Consider the following 19,872-nt stretch of genomic DNA (forward strand, 5'->3'; position numbering starts at 1 on the left):
GATGGTGCAGGGAGGAGAAAAAGAAGACTTAGATTAGAGATACAAAGAAAGATGGATGGCACAAGGGAACCAACAAGAGAGAAAAAACAGAGATGGAGGGATGTAGCAGAGGAGAGGCAACCATAGGCGAAGGAGAGGTGACCTCTAAGATGTCACTTTGAAGGGAGGAAGGAGGGAGAAAAGGAGAGATAGGAAGAGAGGGATAGGGTGACACGAGCCATCTGTTAGTCTGGGCTTTGCTTGGTTATTTGTTTGGGTTGTGGATCCATGTGACCGTGTGTTTTGGATGCTGCTTTAGGACGCACACTCACACAAAGTCGAGCTAATAGAACCACATAGCTGTGTTTGTTATTGATACAGTTAAGGTGGTATAAGAGAGCATTAGCTATACGCACTATTGTACAGGTTTGAGTGAGAGAATGCATTTGATCCCATTTGTTCCCTCTAGACGTGGCTCGTGCAGCCGCTGGAGTATACCGAATGGGGTCAGAACACACACTCGCTGCGAATGGAAAATGTGTAAAAACATTGACACACGCACTCACATAAATCATCCGGGCACAAGGTTATGTGTTCGGCTGTGGGGCAACACAGGAAACGTGTATGTGTGTGTGTGTGTGTGTGTGTGAGTGTGTGTGTGGCTGCTGGAGTATGAGCATGTAAGGTGGAAGCGTGTAATGTGCGTGTACTCACAGGCTCATGTTCCTGTGTGCAATTCCATCCTGAACTCCCCTCCAGCCACGAGTACCACAACACTTTCCTCCACCCTCCCTCTGCTCCTCCTTCCCTCCATCTTTCTCTCAGCACAGAGCAGGCGCACAATGCGGCTTTTTACTGCAACTCCTCCACACGCCTCCATCTTTTCCTCAAGTTCACCTGAGTTGCCTTTTTCTACTCCTTTGATTGTTCTGCACTGTGACCTGACAAGATACATTTCATACTTCTAGAAACAGAGGTTTGCTCGGTATAAGTTAACACGAGAACATGTAAAGCAGACTTGAGTGATAAAATATCTCTAAATTGGTGTTTTGAGTTTGGTCAGTGCTAGCAGATTACCTAAATTGTCACCAAAACAACCTTAAAATCATGGCTTCCTTTGTTCCTTAACTTCTTATTTCTTCTTCAGAGACCTGCATGTCCCTTGAAACAAACTTGAAACTTTCATGATATATTTGTAACCAGTCCCTTCTCCTTTGTGCAGCCTTCGCCGAGCTGCAGACGGACATCCATGAACTGACCCAGGAGCTGGACGGAGCAGGAATCCCCTTCCTGGACTACCGCACCTACGCCATGAGGGTCCTCTTCCCTGGGATAGAGGACCACCCTGTGCTCAAGGAGATGGAGGTACGGGTCAGTAGAGAGCGCTTCACACACATGCAAATACACACACATAGTCACACTAATAAAATGAATGAAAGTGTGTGTGTGTGTGTGTGTGTGTGTGTGTGTGTGTGTGTTAGGTATGTAATTAGACTTAGTTTAAAGCAAGGACTTGGGAATAACGTAGACTTAAGTAAAGAGGGGGTATTATGCTGTTCTCTAAGATCTAAGAAACACATTACAATACAAACAATTAAAAACAATACAAAGGAACAATTTTGACAAACAGTATATGACATAAAAACTACATGCATTGCAAAGCTACCTTCCCTTCCCTCCATGTAGGAGGACAGTTCCATACAAAGGTTAAAATCAGTGATCACATGTCTGTTGGAGTAATCCCCAGGCTTCTCAGCTCAGTCTGCAGTTCAGTTTTTTTCTACACACTGCACTTATGACATCACAAAGTGCAGCCTCAGCAGGCTTCAGGGAGCTGGCCAATCAGAAGAAAGTGGGCTTGTAGGGGCGGGGTTTCTTAAAGGGACAGAGCTGACTGAGTCGTTTCAGGCAGAGGCTGTATGAGGGCCTGCACAGAGCACAGGTGTGAGAAACATGAGGAGGAACTGTAAATCATGCTAAGCTACAGGTATCACAGAGGGCAATATGAAGCTTGAAATTACCGTAATAACCCCCCCTCTCTCTCTAATTAACAGTTTGAGTTTCAAAATAAAATGCTTTTTGGTAGAATTCAGGAAGTTTGGGTTTGTCTGGATGAAAACCATAAATCCAGTGGGATTCATGTTTTGCTCTGCAAGTTGCAAACTAATTATTACGGATATCAAAAGTTTCTTCTGCCTGTACTAGGGTTTGATCAGTAGCTATAACTTAAATTAAACTGTGAGGTTATTAAACACATTGAAATCAAAAGAAGTGAAAATCCAGCAGGATGTTAACACAGTTTTTATTAAAGCAAACAAAACGTCAGCAGTCAAAAAAATGCAAATTGGCAGTTTGATAGACTGATTAGATTCATCCTGCATGTGATTTTCATCATGTCAGACCTGGACCGTCTTACATCTTTCATCTTCAGCTGCCTCTTACTCAGAGAGGCTTCAAGCCCAAACTAGTCAGAGAAAGACCTCAGGTAAAGTAACTCTCAGGGTGAGGGAGTATATTGAAGGTCCTTTTTTGGGGGGGGATTGAGCAACGTCGGAGCTCCTCGGAGTCCTTCTACGAGTGATAGATTGCCTCTACAGGACCCAGCCTGTCTGAGGCTTCTGAAAAAGCAATGTTCACATGTTCAATAAAACGCTCTCCCCTCCTCAAGAGGGAACACTCTATCACTCCCATGTCCCTCGTCTGTGTGGACACTGTAACGCAGCGTGCACACACGCCTCCATCATTTTTCTGTGCGAGCGCTACGCTAACACACATACATCACACGGAAATGCACGCTGACATGCATGCAAGGTGGCGACCGCGGGGACGGGGGCTACGAGCCGCTCCGTATCTGCTCGTGCTATCAAGTGTATTCCAAGGGGAAAGTGTAGCGCGACATTGGATTTTCATTTGTATGGCCCAGGCAATCACAGGCCACAGTAGTGCGCTAGCAGGCAGATCAATTTCTTATTACAGCATGAAGCTCGCATTCTCACTTCAAACCTCTGTTCCTCTCCCTCAGAGGGGGAGGCCTGTCCTCTGCTTTGAGAGAGGAAGAGAAATCTGTGGGAAGGGGGGTTAGAGAGGGATGGAGGGAAGTAAAGAGAGAAGTGGGAAAAGGTGGCAGTAATAGGATATAAAACAAGAGTGCAAGGAATGAAAGCTGTGTTTTATGGATGCATCTGGAAGCTCTCTGTCCCCTTATGTAGATATATGTATCGTGTGTATCTGTGTGTGTGGCCTTTTTGTCAACGTCCCATCATCTGATATCCCTTATTCTCATACACACTCATTAATCCATTTCCAACTATGACTCACAACCAAATCTTCTCTCCACATCCTCCTCTTAATCCTGACCTCCACCTTTTTATCCGCTTTTACTTCTAATGTTCTGCCTTCTTTCTTTCCTTGCACTTATTCACCTCCTTTCACCTCTCTCTTTCTTCCTTTGCTTTAACTTTCCACCCCTCCCTTTATTCCCTTGTTCCTCTTCCCTGCCACCTTACCCAACCAATGGCTACCTTTCCCCTCCATCCACCGTCTCTCTCCACATTTCCTCACGCTCTCCTCCATCCTCACCTTCCGCCCCTCCTCTCTAGGTCCCCGCCAACGTGGAGAAGTCCCTGACGCTGTTCGGCCAGCTGCTGACCAAAAAGCACTTCCTGTTGACCTTCATCCGCACCTTGGAGGCGCAGCGGTCCTTCTCCATGCGAGACCGGGGCAACGTGGCCTCTCTCATCATGACGGCGCTGCAGGGGGAGATGGAGTACGCAACGGGCGTCCTTAAACAACTCCTGTCTGACCTCATCGACAAAAACCTGGAGAGCAAGAATCACCCCAAGCTTTTACTCAGAAGGTAGGAAAAACATGTCGCACAGGTAGTTTCCCCACTGAGGGTTCAAGTCTGAGGTCACCTCCCTTTATTTATCATACTTGTCACTGGTTCAGGGCGTCCTTGAGAAGTGGGCACCGTTACCATGTAGCATTAAAAAAGGACAACAAAAAGTTTTGTTACTTCTTGTTGTTCCCTTTTTTTTGCCAGTCTGTTGTCATGGGGATGTTTACGCACATGCAACGTTCTCGTCATTATGATAAAATAGGAAAAGAACAGAAAATGATAGAAAATAGACGATGATGCTCCGTGAGAATAACAAGAGATTAGTTGTTGTTTTTTTACTCGGGCAGCTGAAGTCGGTGGACGAGGGCTGTAGCTTTTAGAGGCCTGTGTGACGTTAGCTAGTCTCTATCTCTCAACCCTGTCCCTGTCAGAGTGGATTACACCCCTGAGCACACACACACACTCCCTATGGAGCCGCAGTCAGACAACACCGCACTGTCCTCTCTCACACACAGTGAGAAAGGTAGAGAGGGGTAAAGTATGAGGGGATGTAGAAAGAGAGAGAGAGGGAGGATTTACAGGGGAGGCAGTGAGGGATGAAGAGAGAAGGGGAAAAAGGGGGAGAGGACAGAGCGGGGGGAGAATGTGAGTCGAAAGAGAAGGAGGGGAGGAAACTATGATTGACAGAAAAAGAGGGCAAATGTCTGGAGGGAGACTTGGGCTGGAGGGAAAATGAAGGAAGGCGAAAACCTATGGAGGGAGAGAGGAGACGAAGGAAAAGAAAAGGTGCAGTATGTTGAGAAGACGGGCGGAGGGAAAACGAGACGGAAAAATGAGCTCCTGCAGTCAGTCGGGAAGGAAAAGATCCACGTATTTAAAGACAGACACAATTAGAGAAATGGCCTGTCTCCAAATAAATTGGAATTAGACATTAAATGATAAAAAAAGTTATGTTTTTTTCGCTCCTCCTTCTCCTCTGAGAGATATTTAATTAAAAATCTAATCAAATAAATGACTCTCAGCCAGTGTGCCTGTGTGAAGCCTTTTCCAATCCCCTCTTGGGGCGTACGGTCACAACACGCTGTCCCTGCTAACTACACTAGCCTCGGGAGCCGGCGTTAATAAGCTCGGCAATTATGACACATGGTTCAGCCTGTTTTGGTCTTTTCCCGGCAATAGATCGACTTTGAACATATACACAGGAAAACCCAGGACAGGACTAATTGTCTGCTCCTATGTGGATTTCCATCCGCTGTAGTGAAATGATGCTGCAGCGTTTGGTTTGACTTGTATTAGGTGTTTGTGGCTGCATTGGGACAAATGAATGTAGCAAGTCGCCCACTATCCTGTCCTGACGTGCCCAAAAGCGTGTTCTGTCCAGGTGTATTCGCCTCCGTCGGCCCTCCATCCTCTCCATTCCCCGTTGCCTCATCTTTCATCCACTTGATTTTGCTGACAGCCATGTAGGAAAAGAAATTGCTCCACATACATCAAACAACAGTCAAACAGGGAGGCTCGCGGAAGCGTAGGAGTTCACGTCTCGTTCCTGCTACAGGCCTTCGCTGGTTTCACCAGATCACTGGCCCAGTTTCCTGTTTATTCCCTTTATTCTCTCCTCTGTTCTCATGAAGACAAAACATCCATCGCAAAGTTGAGAGTAAAATATCCTCCTACGCTCTCGTTTCTCATGTGCCTTCTTCACCTCTTTGCGCCCTGCGCCTTGCTTATGACAAAAAGACTAATAATTGCTAGTAAGGGAATATGGCCCAGTTAGACAACCCAGTAACCCAGCAGAAGACCAGTTCCTGTTTGCTTTGATGCATCTAAGAGGAAACTGAGTGGATAATGAAGCAGTCTTCCTGTAGGATGGTGGAAAGCGAGGAGAAGAAACAATCTCACTTGCGTTCCCCCCACATGCCCTTACTGCCGGTCTCCCTCTCAGCTGTTTAACAAATTAGACACAATAAGTCCGTAATTACAATGCCTTTTAATTGCTCTGTTCTCATTCGCCGGCTGTTCACGTGTGTCTGTTTGAGAGCGTGCACGTGCAGAGGTTCCCCTCATTACACGGCAGGTTTGTGATTAACGAGAGAAGTTAGCGAATTATACTAATTGCTGTATTTTTAATGAAGACGAGTGTGTTTGCTTGGAGGGGGGATAAAAATGTGTGCGCGATAGGAGAGGGGGGTGAAACAATGAAAGAAATGGAGGGGTTTGTTTTGCCAAGTTAATTTGTTTGCATGTGAGGACGAGGGGAGCGAAGGAGAGCAAAGGAAAGGGCTCGGCTGTTTGAAGGCTAACCACACGACGATTGATAATGCGGCGTGTTCTCTTTGATGTGCGAGCGTGTCTTAAATGCCTTTTCTCCCCCCTTGATGAAAGTGTTGGTTCATGCACACAGATCGTAGCCGGGGGTTGGGGGGGTGGACGAGGGGGGGCACTGTTTGGGTGTGCTCGGTTTGGACTGAATCCAAAACCTCCCAGTGTCTTGTGCAGATGTGAAGCCTGGTGAGGAGGTGGCAAAATGAAGTCTCATCCTTGTTTTCTTTCTCCTTCCTCCTCTTCACTCCCCTCCTTCCTCTTCCTCTATCTCCTTCCTCACCCTCCACCCTCTCCTTTCTCCCTTTCATCTCCCTCCCAGGACGGAGTCGGTCGCCGAGAAGATGCTCACCAACTGGTTCACCTTCCTGCTTTACAAGTTCCTCAAGGTAAAATTGTCTTTCACAGCCACATTCACGCGCAACTTTTTGAAGCAATCCTAATACCACTGCTGTTTGAAAATATAAAAATGCCTCACAAACGCACATTGACAGCTGCAGCGTTAGATAAGGCAGAGGCAGCAGGCTACCTATCCCTTACCTCTGCCTTTCATGTGCTTCTTCTCTCTGCATTGAGGAATCTGCAGTCTGAAGCTCTGTTCACACACAGCAATGTTGTAGCGATCGCCGCAGCCTGACGCACTAACCTGTCCTCTCTTTGTGTCCCTCGCTGGATTCTGTCACAGCCAGAGAAAGCATGTGTGTCACTATGCATGTGTGTTTGTATCCACCCTTCAGAGCTTTTCGGGGCTTAGCAAAAGAGGAAGCCGGAGATCTTACACAAACGCATTCCCCCATTTCTCTGCGTCTGTATGTTCCCTTTCTCTTCTTGAATTCCTCTCCCTCTGATATGGAATCAGAGAGAATTATTGAGGCTTAAACTGTGCTAAATTCTTGTTTCCACACATGCATTCTCCTCATTCAAACACGGCTGCGGCTAATCAGTTTGCAGCGGGGTCCTAAGCCCCTCGCCAGGACACGCATTCTGGTGGACGGCGAACCAGCCAAGCCCCCGGGGGTCCCAGTTAGCATCTGTGTGTGTGAGTGTGTGTGTCCGTTATGTGTGTGTCTTGGCTCCGAATGAGAGAGTGGACAGCCAGAGTTGGGTTCAGAGACAGGGGAGTGGGCTCGCAGGGAAGCTGTTGGGGATCTTCTACAACAGCTGTGTTTATGAACTTTAGACAATAGAAAATAAAAGGACGGAAGAAGTTGGAGGAATGTGAGAGAGAGTGGTCAGAAGTGGTGAAAAGGAAATGTTGAGGATGTTAAAAAGGGGTTCGAAATGAATAAAGGAACAAAGAGTGAGAGGGAGGAATTGGTAAAACGGAGCACTGAGGCAGACTTGCCATAGCTAGCAGCAAGGTTACCAACCCAGCTTTTATCTAACCTCTGCGATTCAGCGCCTCTCTTTCTCCGGAGTTTTTAAGGGTCACATAAAAGAAAGGCTTGGAACAATTTCAAGGTTCAGCCAGGTGTGAATAGAGATGGGTAAAGGTCAAGTCGTTGTTCAAAGGGAGGAAATAGATGAAGCTTTTTCTCACCAAAGGGAGCAGGAGTAAGGGAAAAAATCCTTTTATCCATTACCCTATTGGAAGAGTTCAGTCGTCCTCCTTTGCTCCGGCTTGTTTGAAAGAATGAGGAGACACGGTTCCTCTCTCTGCAGCAGATGGCCTGTGTGTGGGCTTACTGCTTTTAGGATTCAGAATGAAAATGTTACTCTTAAAGTATAATTAAATGAATGTAAAGGATGTATTATAATAGAGGCAACATGACTCTGAAGTCATAAATGCAGTAGAACAAACCTAAATGTGCATCACATGAGCCTTTCATAAACACGGAGCGCGAGGAGTGTTGCTTTTCCACGCTGGTGCCGTCTGCAGGAGACAGCAGGGCTGAGCTGCAGCGCTGCACCGGTTTGTATGCTGTTAGAGGACGTCAGCCAGTGTGCCGTGTTTGCTCGGCAGGAAGCGGGCAGTGCCAGATTATCCCACAGAGTTCATCTGACAGCTCACTAAGATGACTGACGTGTTGATGCATGAACATGCCCGGCTGGAGGCTGGAGGGCACGACTTGTAGACAGACTTCCTCTGCCTCGAGGCACAAAGTGGGATGACAAAGCTTTAAAGGACGATGGGAGTCATTTGTTTATGTTAAGTTTAGTAAAATTATGAGACCAAAACATTTATATATTATATATATATATATTCCAATTTATGACAATTTGTATCCTTTTGTTTCCGTTTTTGCCATTATTTCAATTACCGAAAAATCTGTAGATAAGTCGCACCAGAATATAAGACGCAGTTTGTTTTGGGGTCTCCAAGAGGGGAAAAATGTTTCTAAAGCTATTTATTAATAAAAACATGTATACAAGTTGCTTCAACACTATTTCAGTTTCAAAGCTTAAAATACAGAGGCTTATATTTCCAGCTCCGTCCACCAGGCAGTTCAGAACTGAAGAAGCCTTTCGGATGAGAGGTGACACGTCTTCAAGAACTTCAACCAAGTCCAGTTGCTTATTGGGTTAAGCTTACCATGACCTGGATGACTGAGAACCTTCACAGACACTATTTCTGATTTATTTCATTTGAAACTCGTGCAAAACATACAGATGACAGCCTGCCATCTGTTTCCGACATGTCGAGATGGTCATCCTGCTAGCTACCGGTGTGGTCGTTGAGCTCAGCCTACGGGTAGATTATTGTGAGGGTGGCAGCTGCAACGGCATCATCAACCTGTAAAATACCGTAACACAATGAAATACCTCTCTCTGCATTTTATACTGGTATATTGGTCGCACCGGTATATAATAGGACACAGCCCACTTTTTAGATGAAAAAATAAAATAAAAGTGCGTCTTACACAACAAATTTTATGGTACATTCGGCTCACTAACGTAATTATTGAATTGTAGGAACAAAAGGACAGCCACACACACACACATTCACACAGTGGCCCCTTCCTTTCTGACATGTGATCCTTTAAAATGTGGCTGCACATGACTCCTTGTTACAGGCTGCATATCAGTCGTGTTTTTCGGACTGTTTGATGAGGCTGAACACCATGAGGTGATGTTGAAAAATCTGAAGAAAGATACCAAAAACACAGGGAAGAGTGTGTATTTAGATTGCATTATGTACAATATAAGAATATATAATATTTATCTATTATTTTTGCCCAACTTGTGAATGATCACAAAGCGTTGGTAACGCCTCAAGGGGTCTCGGCCCTCAGGTTGGGAACACTGATTTAAAGTACTTACATGAAGGTAAAAGCAAAAGTCAGTCCAAACAAAAAGTCAGTGATGATAAGTTAAGATAAGATATGATAGAGCTTTATTAATCCAGAAGGAATTTATGATGCCTCATTGCACAGGAAACTGTTGTTGATGCACAATCACAGTAAGACAATGGGAGTATAGTTATAGTTGCCGACTTGTAATAACCAGAATCGTCCTTTAAAGAGGAACTGAGCACTTGTAAAAGCAGGCAGCGCTTACTTGGCAGGCCAGCTGAACGAGTGAGTAATAAAAAGAGGTGAAAAAGAGAGAGAGAGAGAAAGAAAGAAAGAAAGACGGAGGCCCAACATCCCAGCGCTCGTTGCCTGGTTGACACGTCTCGCACACCAAAGTGCTTCTCCAAGCGTTCTTTACCCCTCAGTCGTTAACCTTCTATTAACTCCTCCATCAATTGCCACTCACTCACTCTCACACTCTCCTCTCCTTCTTGCTCACTCGCTTACACACACACACACACACACTAACAGAGATTTACAAAGGGAGTTTTTTTTCCACAGAGGAGACACAGGGGAGAGGCTGGAGTGTGTGAGAGAGAGAAATGGTGTGTGTGCTGTCAGAAAACAGAGCGTGGCCCGTGCCCTCGTCGTTTACCGCTCAGGCTGTGATTGGCTTAAAGAAGATTAGAAATATAATTGGAGAGTTGCTCAGCAAAGCTATGTACCTTTTGCTTTTGTGTACTTTTTGCACAGTTGCATTCAGTAATCTGTCTTTTTTTTTCTCCTCTCGCTTTGCCTCGTCCTACTTCCTTCCCTGCCTGCAGGAGTGTGCTGGCGAGCCTCTCTTCATGCTGTACTGTGCCATGAAGCAGCAAATGGAGAAGGGACCAATAGACTCGATCACAGGAGAGGCCCGCTACTCCCTCAGCGAGGACAAACTCATCAGGCAGCAGATTGACTACAAGACTCTGGTCAGTATGCGTACAGTCGGGACACACACTTGGTTTCAGATACAGACACAGTTGATACAGTACACTGGGATTTAACCTGCACACTATATTCGTACTGGCTTAATCAATGAGCATTTGGTATTGCTGACAGCATTGGGAATCAATACCATACCAGTGATAAAGACTTCCATTTCCACTGCTCCACAGTTGAGTATTGATTCTAAACTGCCGCATGAAGTGTCTCTTTTAGGTCACACATCTTCGCGGGGTCACGCCTCCTCACATCAATAGTTCACAAGCCCACTCTCTGCTTGTTTCCTGGTCTAACTGTGACCTGTCCCCTTTGACATCTGCAGACGCTACACTGCGTGAACCCAGAGAATGAGAACGCTCCCGAGGTGACGGTGAAGAGCCTGAACTGTGACACGGTGACGCAGGTGAAGGAGAAGCTGCTGGATGCTGTGTACAAGGGCACGCCGTACTCTCAGAGACCCAAGGCCTCCGACATGGACCTGGGTAAGGATAGAGGGGGAACACACACACACTAAGTGCACACGTAGAGCACAGGTGCGCTACCACAGGGGGTGAAGCTGGAATCATTTCAAGGGCTCTCTGAAGCAGGAGGGTGCCCTTCAGATGGGAGAAGCTATTTTGTACAAAAATAAATTGAAGAGAGGAGCCAGAAGTCGGAAAGACGAGGCACTGTAGTCATTTTTAATCATCCAGTCAATGAACTTTGCCGTCTTCGTGCTACAAGTAAGCTACAAGAATTTGACTTTTATTTGAAGGAGGGAGTTTTTGTTTAGTTTATTGATTCCATCCATCCATCCATTATCTGTACCACTTATCCTGGTCAGGGTGGCAGGGGGGCTCGAGCCTATCCCAGCTGTCATTGGCGAGAGGCGGGGTACACCCTGGACTGATCACCAGTTAATCACATGGCTGACACATAGAGACAACTTTCACACCCGCACCTGCAGGCAATTTAAAGTCACCAATGAACCTCACCAGCATGTCTTTGGACTGTGGGAGGAAGTAGGAGGACCCGGAGAGAACGCACGCATGAACAAGATGAACATGCAAACTCCACACAGAAAGGCCCACATAGCCTCAGGCAACAGCGCTAACCTTCTATGCAATCCATACACCGCCTTACCTGTTTGTCCTTTGTGTGTGTGTTTGTGTGTGACAGAATGGCGGCAGGGTCGAATGGCTCGCATCATCCTTCAGGACGAAGACGTCACGACAAAGATCGACAACGACTGGAAGCGACTCAACACCCTGGCTCACTACCAGGTACCCTGCTGCTCAACATAAATCCCATGATGCTTTGTGTCTTGCTCAAGTTATAACTCCTCATTGATTAGGTTGCACAATTAGGTTGTCAATGTTTTAGGTAAATGTTGACCATTGAAGCAGTGTCCTCCTTGTCATATTCATTTAAATAGATGTTTTAAAATGTCACTTACATCTTCAGTTAATCATTGATTTAAGGATTATATGACCTAAATATTTGCATCACTGTTACTGCGTGTGAGGTTGGACTGCACTCTTGCTGCTAGACAGTTTGTGCCACGATGATAACTGCTGATTAAATCCCTGTTTCAGGTGACAGATGGCTCCGTGATTGCCCTGGTGCCTAAACAGAACTCGGCCTACAACATCTCCAACTCCTCCACGTTCACCAAGTCCCTCAGCCGATACGGTACGAGAGAAGGTGTGTGTGTGTGTGTGTGTGTGTGTGTGTGTGTGTGTGTGTGTGTGTGTGTGTGTGTGTGTTTCTCGTGTGTGTGTGTACGTCCGTGTGTACAAGTGTGTGCATGTGTCATCTCGCTTCATAATATGTGCAAATTAATTTCGAACAAGATTTTAGTAAGAGCCAAATGTCTGCGTCGCATGTAAATACATTCTGACTGACACTTTAAACGATCATGCCAAACCCCGTCAGGCACATGTGAAGGATATGTGTGAAGTGGACCTCTGAGTCCGACATCTCTCCTTTATATTTTCTCCATCCCTCTCTGGTGCACAGTAACTCTGCCTCCGTGACACACACATAAATACTCACTAACACCGCCATCACACTTCCCCCTCATACTTCCCGGGTCCACATTCTCTCGTGACATTCTGAACCTCTCAATCGTTTCCCGCTTTGTCACGGGAAGTGACAGGCATTCAAACTGAGAGCGTAATGCTCCGTGTCACAAAGTAGCAGATCACTGTCCAACAAAAGGGAAGGAGGGAGGGAGGGAGGGAGGGAGAAGGAGAGAGAGTGACAGACAAATTTATTCTGGAATGAAAGAGTGACATGCACGCAGGAGAAGCTGTCACCTTTCAGAAAAGCTTTTAACTTTACAGGGAGATTTTGCTCTTTGAAGCTGCCTCAGATTTCTTATTTATGTGGGTTTTAGACTCCGGTAGATCATTTACAGGCTGTTGAAGTGGTTGATTAGTTGTAAAACATAAGATTGTGAACATGTTACGGGCTGCTTGATATATGTCAGTAAATTGTATTTATCTCACGTTGCCTGTTTCATCCAGTGGACCCAGATTTTGTAGGTTGGATTCATCTTATTTTTTTGTCTTCTGTCAGAATTGGACAAAAAAAACCCCTTCAAAAATCCCCCTACATCCTTACCCTATTCATTTAACTCGTGTGTCCTCCTTCCCTCCTTCCAGAGAGCATGCTGAGGACAGCCAGCAGTCCGGACAGCCTGCGCTCCCGAACGCCCATGATCACCCCCGACCTCGAGAGCGGCACCAAACTCTGGCACCTGGTGAAGAACCACGACCACTCGGACCAGAGGGAAGGAGACAGAGGGAGCAAGATGGTCTCTGAAATCTACCTGACCAGACTGCTGGCCACCAAGGTACCAGAGGATGTCGATTCACACGCTCACATTAAGCCCTTAAAAAACAAAAAAACACTCCGCCGTATCCCATCTTCTCCTCCAGCAGCCCCTACCTCTGACCTTTGTTTGGTGGTGGTCTCCAAGCTCATTAACATTTTTCATAACCTTTTGCACAAAGACACACATATGCACAGGATTGAGTGTGTGTGTGTCTTAATTAGGAGGTTGACCTTTGACTATTGAGTTGTTTGGTTGGTGTTACTGGGCCCTCTGTTGGCAGCCTGAGGGCTTTTAGGCGCAGGCCTTTACCCTCCGATCATTACTCACCACATTCCTCCATGTCCTCGGCGGCGCTCTGCTGAACCTGCGCTCGGGCTTTTATGCAGAGCGCGTCCTCACATGATGATCTGAAAGGTTATTTGGAGTCAGAGTTTGTGTTTATGTCCCGGAGAAACAACGGTCAGCTAGTGCGTATTTCATCCCTGAGTAAGTTGTTAACCACCATCGGGCAGAGTGTGATGGAGCTCACATCACTGTTAAAATGTTTTGTGAAAAAGCCGTTTCAGCCCTGGGACTGTTTTATATTCTGGGGCTGTTGAGGCTGGTGCAGTGTGCCATGTTTACCAGAGCTGCTTCAAGAGTAATGGAGGGAGGTTTGTAAATGCTCTGCACCTGGAAGGTTGGTTAGGTTAGAAGTCCTACGAAGCACAAAGTGGAGCTGCACGTGTGCCTATATAATTATTTAAATTAAATCAGGAGAATTGGATTAAATCGCATGAATCGTATCAGGATTAATAAGCCGACATTCTTGTTAAAAGTTGCACAAAAACCTGTTGACCTGTGATAGACTCGCTTGTGTCCACAGTGAGTTGTCAGCTCTGCCACATCTTACACACAGAATAGACCCCAGCCATTTATTCCCGAAATCTGCCTGCACACTATCACACACATTACCAAATGTCTCATGAACGCAGCACGAAGCAGCTCAGTCATTATGAAAAGCCCAGTTCATAAAGGTTCACAGTTTACCAACAGTGTCAGGCTTTTGTTCTCATTTGCACGCACTAACTATCTCACCCTGATTCCTCCTCTCCCCCAGTGTTTCTCTCATTAGCCGTAGATTTCCTTTGTTCCAGCTCCAGGTAGGAAAGTGCGAGGTTAGCGGCACCAGCGTTAGCTCGACTGAGAAATGCAATCCAGAGGAAGACAATGGGGGGGGGGGAATTGGAGCGCAGCAGTTTGTTGGTATTTATTACCGCCCCCACAGCTTTGTGTGTTTAGGAAGCTGATTTGTGGATGCGTGAACGAATAGAAACTGCAGATTCAACTTCTGGCAGGTTTAAATAAGGCTTTGTGAAAGGTGGCCTGGATGCTTGGAAGATGGAAGCGGAGACGGCGAACGCTTGTGGGAAATAGAAAATCGTTTCAACTTCAGAGGAGTTTTTGAGGATTCAGAATCTCCGGAGTTGTGTGATGTGGTGAAAAACATTGCAGAACAGCCTCAGGTTGAACTCTCGTTGGGCCGCATCCTAATACTGTTAAGAACACCGAACGCTCGGCGCCATCACAAACTCTCAGAAAGACGGAGGGCTAAAAGCAAAGCAATGTCATTCTCAAACACCTGAAACTGACAGCCAGCGCCTTCAGCCAGACCATCTCGAGCAGACAGGAAGAAGCACGCAGAGGCCGTAGAGTGGTCAACTCACTCCCTCACTTCTCCATGCCTGCTCCGTGTTAGCTAAATGCATAGAGGACGTATTCTGCACCTTAACGTTCCTCACTGTTTGTGTTTAATTTGCCATTTTCTTACACGTTTGATGTTTTGTTGTAATGACTAAGCCTGTGTTGGTTCTCGTGCTCAGGGTACGCTCCAGAAGTTTGTGGACGACCTGTTCGAGACCATCTTCAGCACTGCGCACCGAGGAAGCGCCCTGCCTCTCGCCATCAAGTACATGTTTGACTTCCTGGACGAGCAGGCGGACAAACACTCCATATCAGACTCAGACGTACGGCACACATGGAAGAGCAACTGGTGAGTGTGTGTGTGCGCTGTAAAAGTGCATTATCAGAAGGGTTTGGTAGCTGCTTTTGTCTCATTAGTGTTGAGGAAAACTTGCTGTAGTATGAAAAAAAGTAGACGCATGCAAAACTTTCCAGAGCTGCAGAATGTTCAGTGTTCCTGTTTCGCTCGCCTCAGGTATTTTATCACACTGCAGTGCTTTTTGCACCTTTACAGCATGTCGAGTGTTCTGTCTCACTCCGCCTCACCCCTCTGTTCTCTCAATCCTCCCAGTCTTCCTCTGCGGTTCTGGGTGAACGTGATCAAGAACCCGCAGTTTGTCTTTGACATCCATAAGAACAGCATCACAGACGCCTGCCTGTCTGTGGTGGCTCAGACCTTCATGGACTCCTGTTCGACATCGGAGCACAAACTAGGGAAGGACTCGCCCTCGAACAAGCTGCTCTACGCTAAAGACATCCCTAACTATAAGAACTGGGTAGAAAGGTGCGTCAACACAAGCCACATTGATGTGCTCTTAAAGCTGGTTTAAACGCACCTCGTCGGGATCTAAAATAAGGTGTTTTTTCTCTCCAGGTACTACTCTGACATCTCCAGGATGCCGGCCATCAGTGACCAGGACATGAGTGCCTACCTGGCGGAGCAGTCGCGCCTGCACGCAAACCAGTTCAACAGCATGTCGGCCCTACATGAGATCTACTCCTACATCGTCAAGTACAAGGATGAGGTGAGCTTCCTAAAGACACTATCTTTTTTCTCTTAACTTGAGCCCTTGTTTGGGAAGAATAACTCCATGTTTGGGAAGCAGTAGCCCGCACACAGTAACACTGCCTGACCTCTTCTCTCTCTCTTTGTACCTTCAGATCTTGTCGGCGTTGGAGCGGGACGAGCAGGCGAGGAGACAGAGACTGAGGAGCAAGCTGGAGCAGGTCATCGACACAATGGCCCTGACCAGCTGAGGACCATCCAGCAGCTGCATCTCCTCCTCTTCTTCACTCCTCCTCTCCATCTGTCTCTCCCTCTCGCTCCTCTCACCCAGACGACAAACAAAACTCCAACCCCCCAACAATATGACAGACGAACTGCAAAGAGACTGAAGCAGTAAACTGTAGAACGGGGGTGGGGGGGTTCAGCAGAGATGGGCGGGCCTGTGTACGCTTACATGTGTATGTGTGTGTTTGTGTGCAGCCCCGTACAGTGTGTGGGCTGGTGTCTGTGAGAGACTGGGACACCGGACGTCTTCACACACGGAAACATGGAGAAACATGTCGACTGACAGCATTAGATTATCGTGGATGTTGGTGTTTGTTGTTTGCTTGATTTTGATTTTGTCGTGATGACGCGATGGTCAGGAAACAAACAGAGGAAGCCTGGACAGGAACTCCTTATATGGCATCATCAGCAGGACAGACCAATCTGCGATGAGCCAATGGAGAGAGGCTCTCTAGGTCATGTGACTCCAACGGGCGTCACAATTTTAAAGGATGTTAGATTTTTTTTTTTCTTTTGTATAAATGTAATCAACTGCCCACTCTCTGATCTCTCGCCACTTGTATTACTGCTGAATTTGCACAATTTACAGAAACGTTACAAAGGAAGACGATATAGATATTATATAAATACAGCTACGTTTTTAAAGAAAGATTAGGGAGAAAACATTTCAGTTTTTTCTTCTTTTCATTTTGAACCAACAAACACAATAAAAAATACGAAACATGATTTGATATTTCAAGTACAAAAGAAAAAAACAACGTAGACAAAAAAAAACAACAAAAAGAAACAAAAAAGTCGTACTGTGCCATGTTTTCTTTGAATGTTGTTTAGTGCAAAGACATTTTGTTAGATGGAATGTGCTACGTATGATTTTTAATATGAACATGCCTAGTGACTGAAAACAATTGTTGGAGTAACGACCCATCATACGATCCGTTTTTTTAACAAAGTGTGAAGTTTGACGACGCAGACAGGAAGTCGTCCGTCTTCTCCCGTTAGCACAGTTCACGGTGTCACGCTGATGACATGAAGTTGCTGTTGTTTCTAATTCAATCAGTGCAATCTTTTGGTTTCAGAGAACCAAAAATATCCTCACAGGATTGTTGCTTTATCATTAGCATCATGTGCCACGGCTGGTTAGAGAAGTGACGGTTCAGTGGATCACGGTTTAGTGACCGAACAATGAAGTAGCTACATTGCACTACCTGAAATATTCCCATTTGCCCTCCACGCAGCCGCCGTATCTATCCGCCGGGATCCTGAGTTTGTTTCATCATCCCCTGAAGGGTCATTCATTTTAAGACACAGTCCTGTTAGAGCAAAGTGGTGGCGCTCGCAGACGCTGTTTACAGGAGCGACATTGAGGTCAGGTAGAGCTTAGCCGAGCCGCTCAGTGCTGAAAGTGAGGAAATCTGTTTTCAGCCTGAAGCCTCTTTTGTTTTTCATTTTGAAAATGTTAATACCCGAATACAGGGGCAAGGAAAAGACAGAGTGATTCTCTCCACCTTTAACCTGTCTGTTGAGAAGGGGTTTCAGCTTTTTATCTATGGGGGGCATAGAGAGATATGGAGGTGAGACACCTCTGATCATTAGCTACACGAGGCTGAGTAATCCTCCCCTCAGCCTGCAGCTCTGGTTTCAAAACTAGCCTATTGCCATGTGTGGCTTAAGCTTTTTTATTACCGCTCTCTTAAGAGGATTTCTTTGTTTCTCTTTTTTTTTTTTTGAAGTCTTGAAGTCAGGGTTTTTGACTTTGTGGTGAAAAATAATGTTTTCCGATTTTTTTTTTTCTGCTTGCCGAAAAACCAAACTGTGGTCTGTATAATGTTTTTGTTGATGTTTTCATTTGTAAATTGTATACTTTTTCATGATGAACAAAAGCTGTTTGCCATTTTTTGTAATCAGGTTTTATTTTTTTGTTGTTTTTATTTGTTTTTTTGTCTTTTTATTTTCAACATGTAAATTGTACATTTTACGGTACACAGAAGACAGATTTCTCTTTAGTTTGCCTGAAGTTGAAGTACTTGACCTGAACTCAAGGTTTATTCTCCTGATCTCAAGGATCAAAATGAAATTGTTGCATCAGATGAGCATCTGTGTCTTTGTGATGGAAATGTGACTTGCTGCTTTAACTCTTGTACCTTGTTTTTTCTATCAAACATTAGGGCTGTCATTCAATGCTGATCATAAATGCTGTCGCTGTCCATTTTTATGCCAGGTTCCTTAAAAAACAAAAACAATCTCTCAAAATCTAAACCTCCCAAATTAATATCATTTGGTACATGTCTGGGATGTGACACTGCTTTCCACAGCTGCATACACATGAGCCGAGTTCAGCTGGACACCTGTTGACGTGATATTTACAGGTCAGTCTTTAGGGACCACGCTGCCCATGATGGGATAAAATGTCTCCTTTGTAATACACACTTAATAAGCTCTATTAGAATCATCTTTAAAAGAGAGTTCTGCAAAACCTCCATATGAAAATATGCTCAGTCTACTCTGAAACATTTTAACCATATTTTAATGATCACTTTGTTCAGTGGAGGAAAATCCACCCGCTCCATGCAGAAGCACACACACGGAAACCAAACGAGGCCACAGCGCCCGGTTGGTGATCCGTCAGGCTTTTTAAAAAACACTTTAAACATTCTCGATTTATCCTCAGGTCCATGCTCCATTTGTGTCGTGTTCTGGTTGTAATTTGGTTGATTTAAATGTCTGCTGGGGAGTCGGTTTGTTTATCGTTTGCATGGCTCCTTGCCTTTCAGATTGACCTTTTTTTTGTCTGAACGCTTCTTTAGAGAAACTTCCCAGCCATCGTTCTCTTTAATTTTGCGCTGTTTGGTGTGAAAAATGACTCGTTTTTATTGGTGGTAAAGAGCATGTCTGTTGTCAAAGAGTGTTTGGTGTCATCAGGAGGAAGAAGCATCAGCTGCCGGCTTAGAACTTGTCACATGAACAACATGCTGACTGTGGTTTGACAGATATGCAGGGTTCTTCAACTCTTTTTCTGTCAAATGACAAAACAAATGAACAGGCAAAGTTTACTGCACTGCATTCAGTGTGAGCAGAGTCATGTTCCTCATGTTCTCAGCTGTTCAGACATGCTTTGTCACACGATCCAAAAACCATAGTAGTCAATAATCAAATGCAAACCCTGGCACCGTTCTGTTTTCAGTTGTTGCTGTTTCCTGCTTTCTTCAGATTCTGGAAAATTCAGTAGTAGTTGTTTTTCTTTCTTTCTTTTTCTGAAATGGAAGTTACAGAGAATCCAAGGAAATACAAAGCAGATGAATTTGGGACAGAGCTGGCAAAGGACTTTATACTACAATAACTCAGACACACGCAGAGTTTCTGACTTGAAGCGACTGTCAAAAGTTTGCAGGTTAACATTCATTGTGTAAATATTCTGTTATTTCCTATTTTGCAGATTTACTACTTGTAAATAAACACACATCAAGGAGAGATTAAACATTTTTTGCTAAATATAATGTGGTTTGGTATTTTTATTTACTGACTTTAGCAGCTTTTTATTAATTGATGGAGGAAGATGTAGTCATGCACGTTTAAAATATGTTCCCATAATGATATTTAATGTACAAATCCTACTCCACAAAGGAGTTTATGATTCCACATCTTACACATTCCTTCTATGGCCAAGCATACTGATTCCTAGTAGGTTTTT

The 19,872-nt window shown here is 45.2% G+C and overlaps 1 protein-coding gene across 1 annotated transcript in view; it reads left to right on the forward strand.

Moving 5' to 3' along the window:
- plxna1b (plexin A1b) overlaps window positions 1-19,663 on the forward strand; it is a 185,279-nt gene extending 165,616 nt beyond the window's left edge. Inside the window, exons 21-32 of the mRNA XM_069678988.1 lie at window positions 1,202-1,350; window positions 3,579-3,835; window positions 6,459-6,525; window positions 10,194-10,340; window positions 10,676-10,835; window positions 11,512-11,615; window positions 11,928-12,024; window positions 12,999-13,189; window positions 15,034-15,203; window positions 15,465-15,677; window positions 15,768-15,918; window positions 16,055-19,663. Coding sequence (XP_069535089.1) covers window positions 1,202-1,350; window positions 3,579-3,835; window positions 6,459-6,525; window positions 10,194-10,340; window positions 10,676-10,835; window positions 11,512-11,615; window positions 11,928-12,024; window positions 12,999-13,189; window positions 15,034-15,203; window positions 15,465-15,677; window positions 15,768-15,918; window positions 16,055-16,150 — 1,802 coding nt within the window. The 3' untranslated portion in view covers window positions 16,151-19,663. The remainder of the gene's footprint in view (window positions 1-1,201; window positions 1,351-3,578; window positions 3,836-6,458; window positions 6,526-10,193; window positions 10,341-10,675; window positions 10,836-11,511; window positions 11,616-11,927; window positions 12,025-12,998; window positions 13,190-15,033; window positions 15,204-15,464; window positions 15,678-15,767; window positions 15,919-16,054) is intronic.
- The last annotated feature ends 209 nt before the right edge of the window (window positions 19,664-19,872 follow it).

Source organism: Semicossyphus pulcher, unplaced genomic scaffold (assembly GCF_022749685.1).
Source record: "Semicossyphus pulcher isolate SPU_LCO1_2020_fin unplaced genomic scaffold, fSemPul1.0.p SCAF_3, whole genome shotgun sequence".
NCBI lineage: Eukaryota > Metazoa > Chordata > Actinopteri > Labriformes > Labridae > Semicossyphus > Semicossyphus pulcher.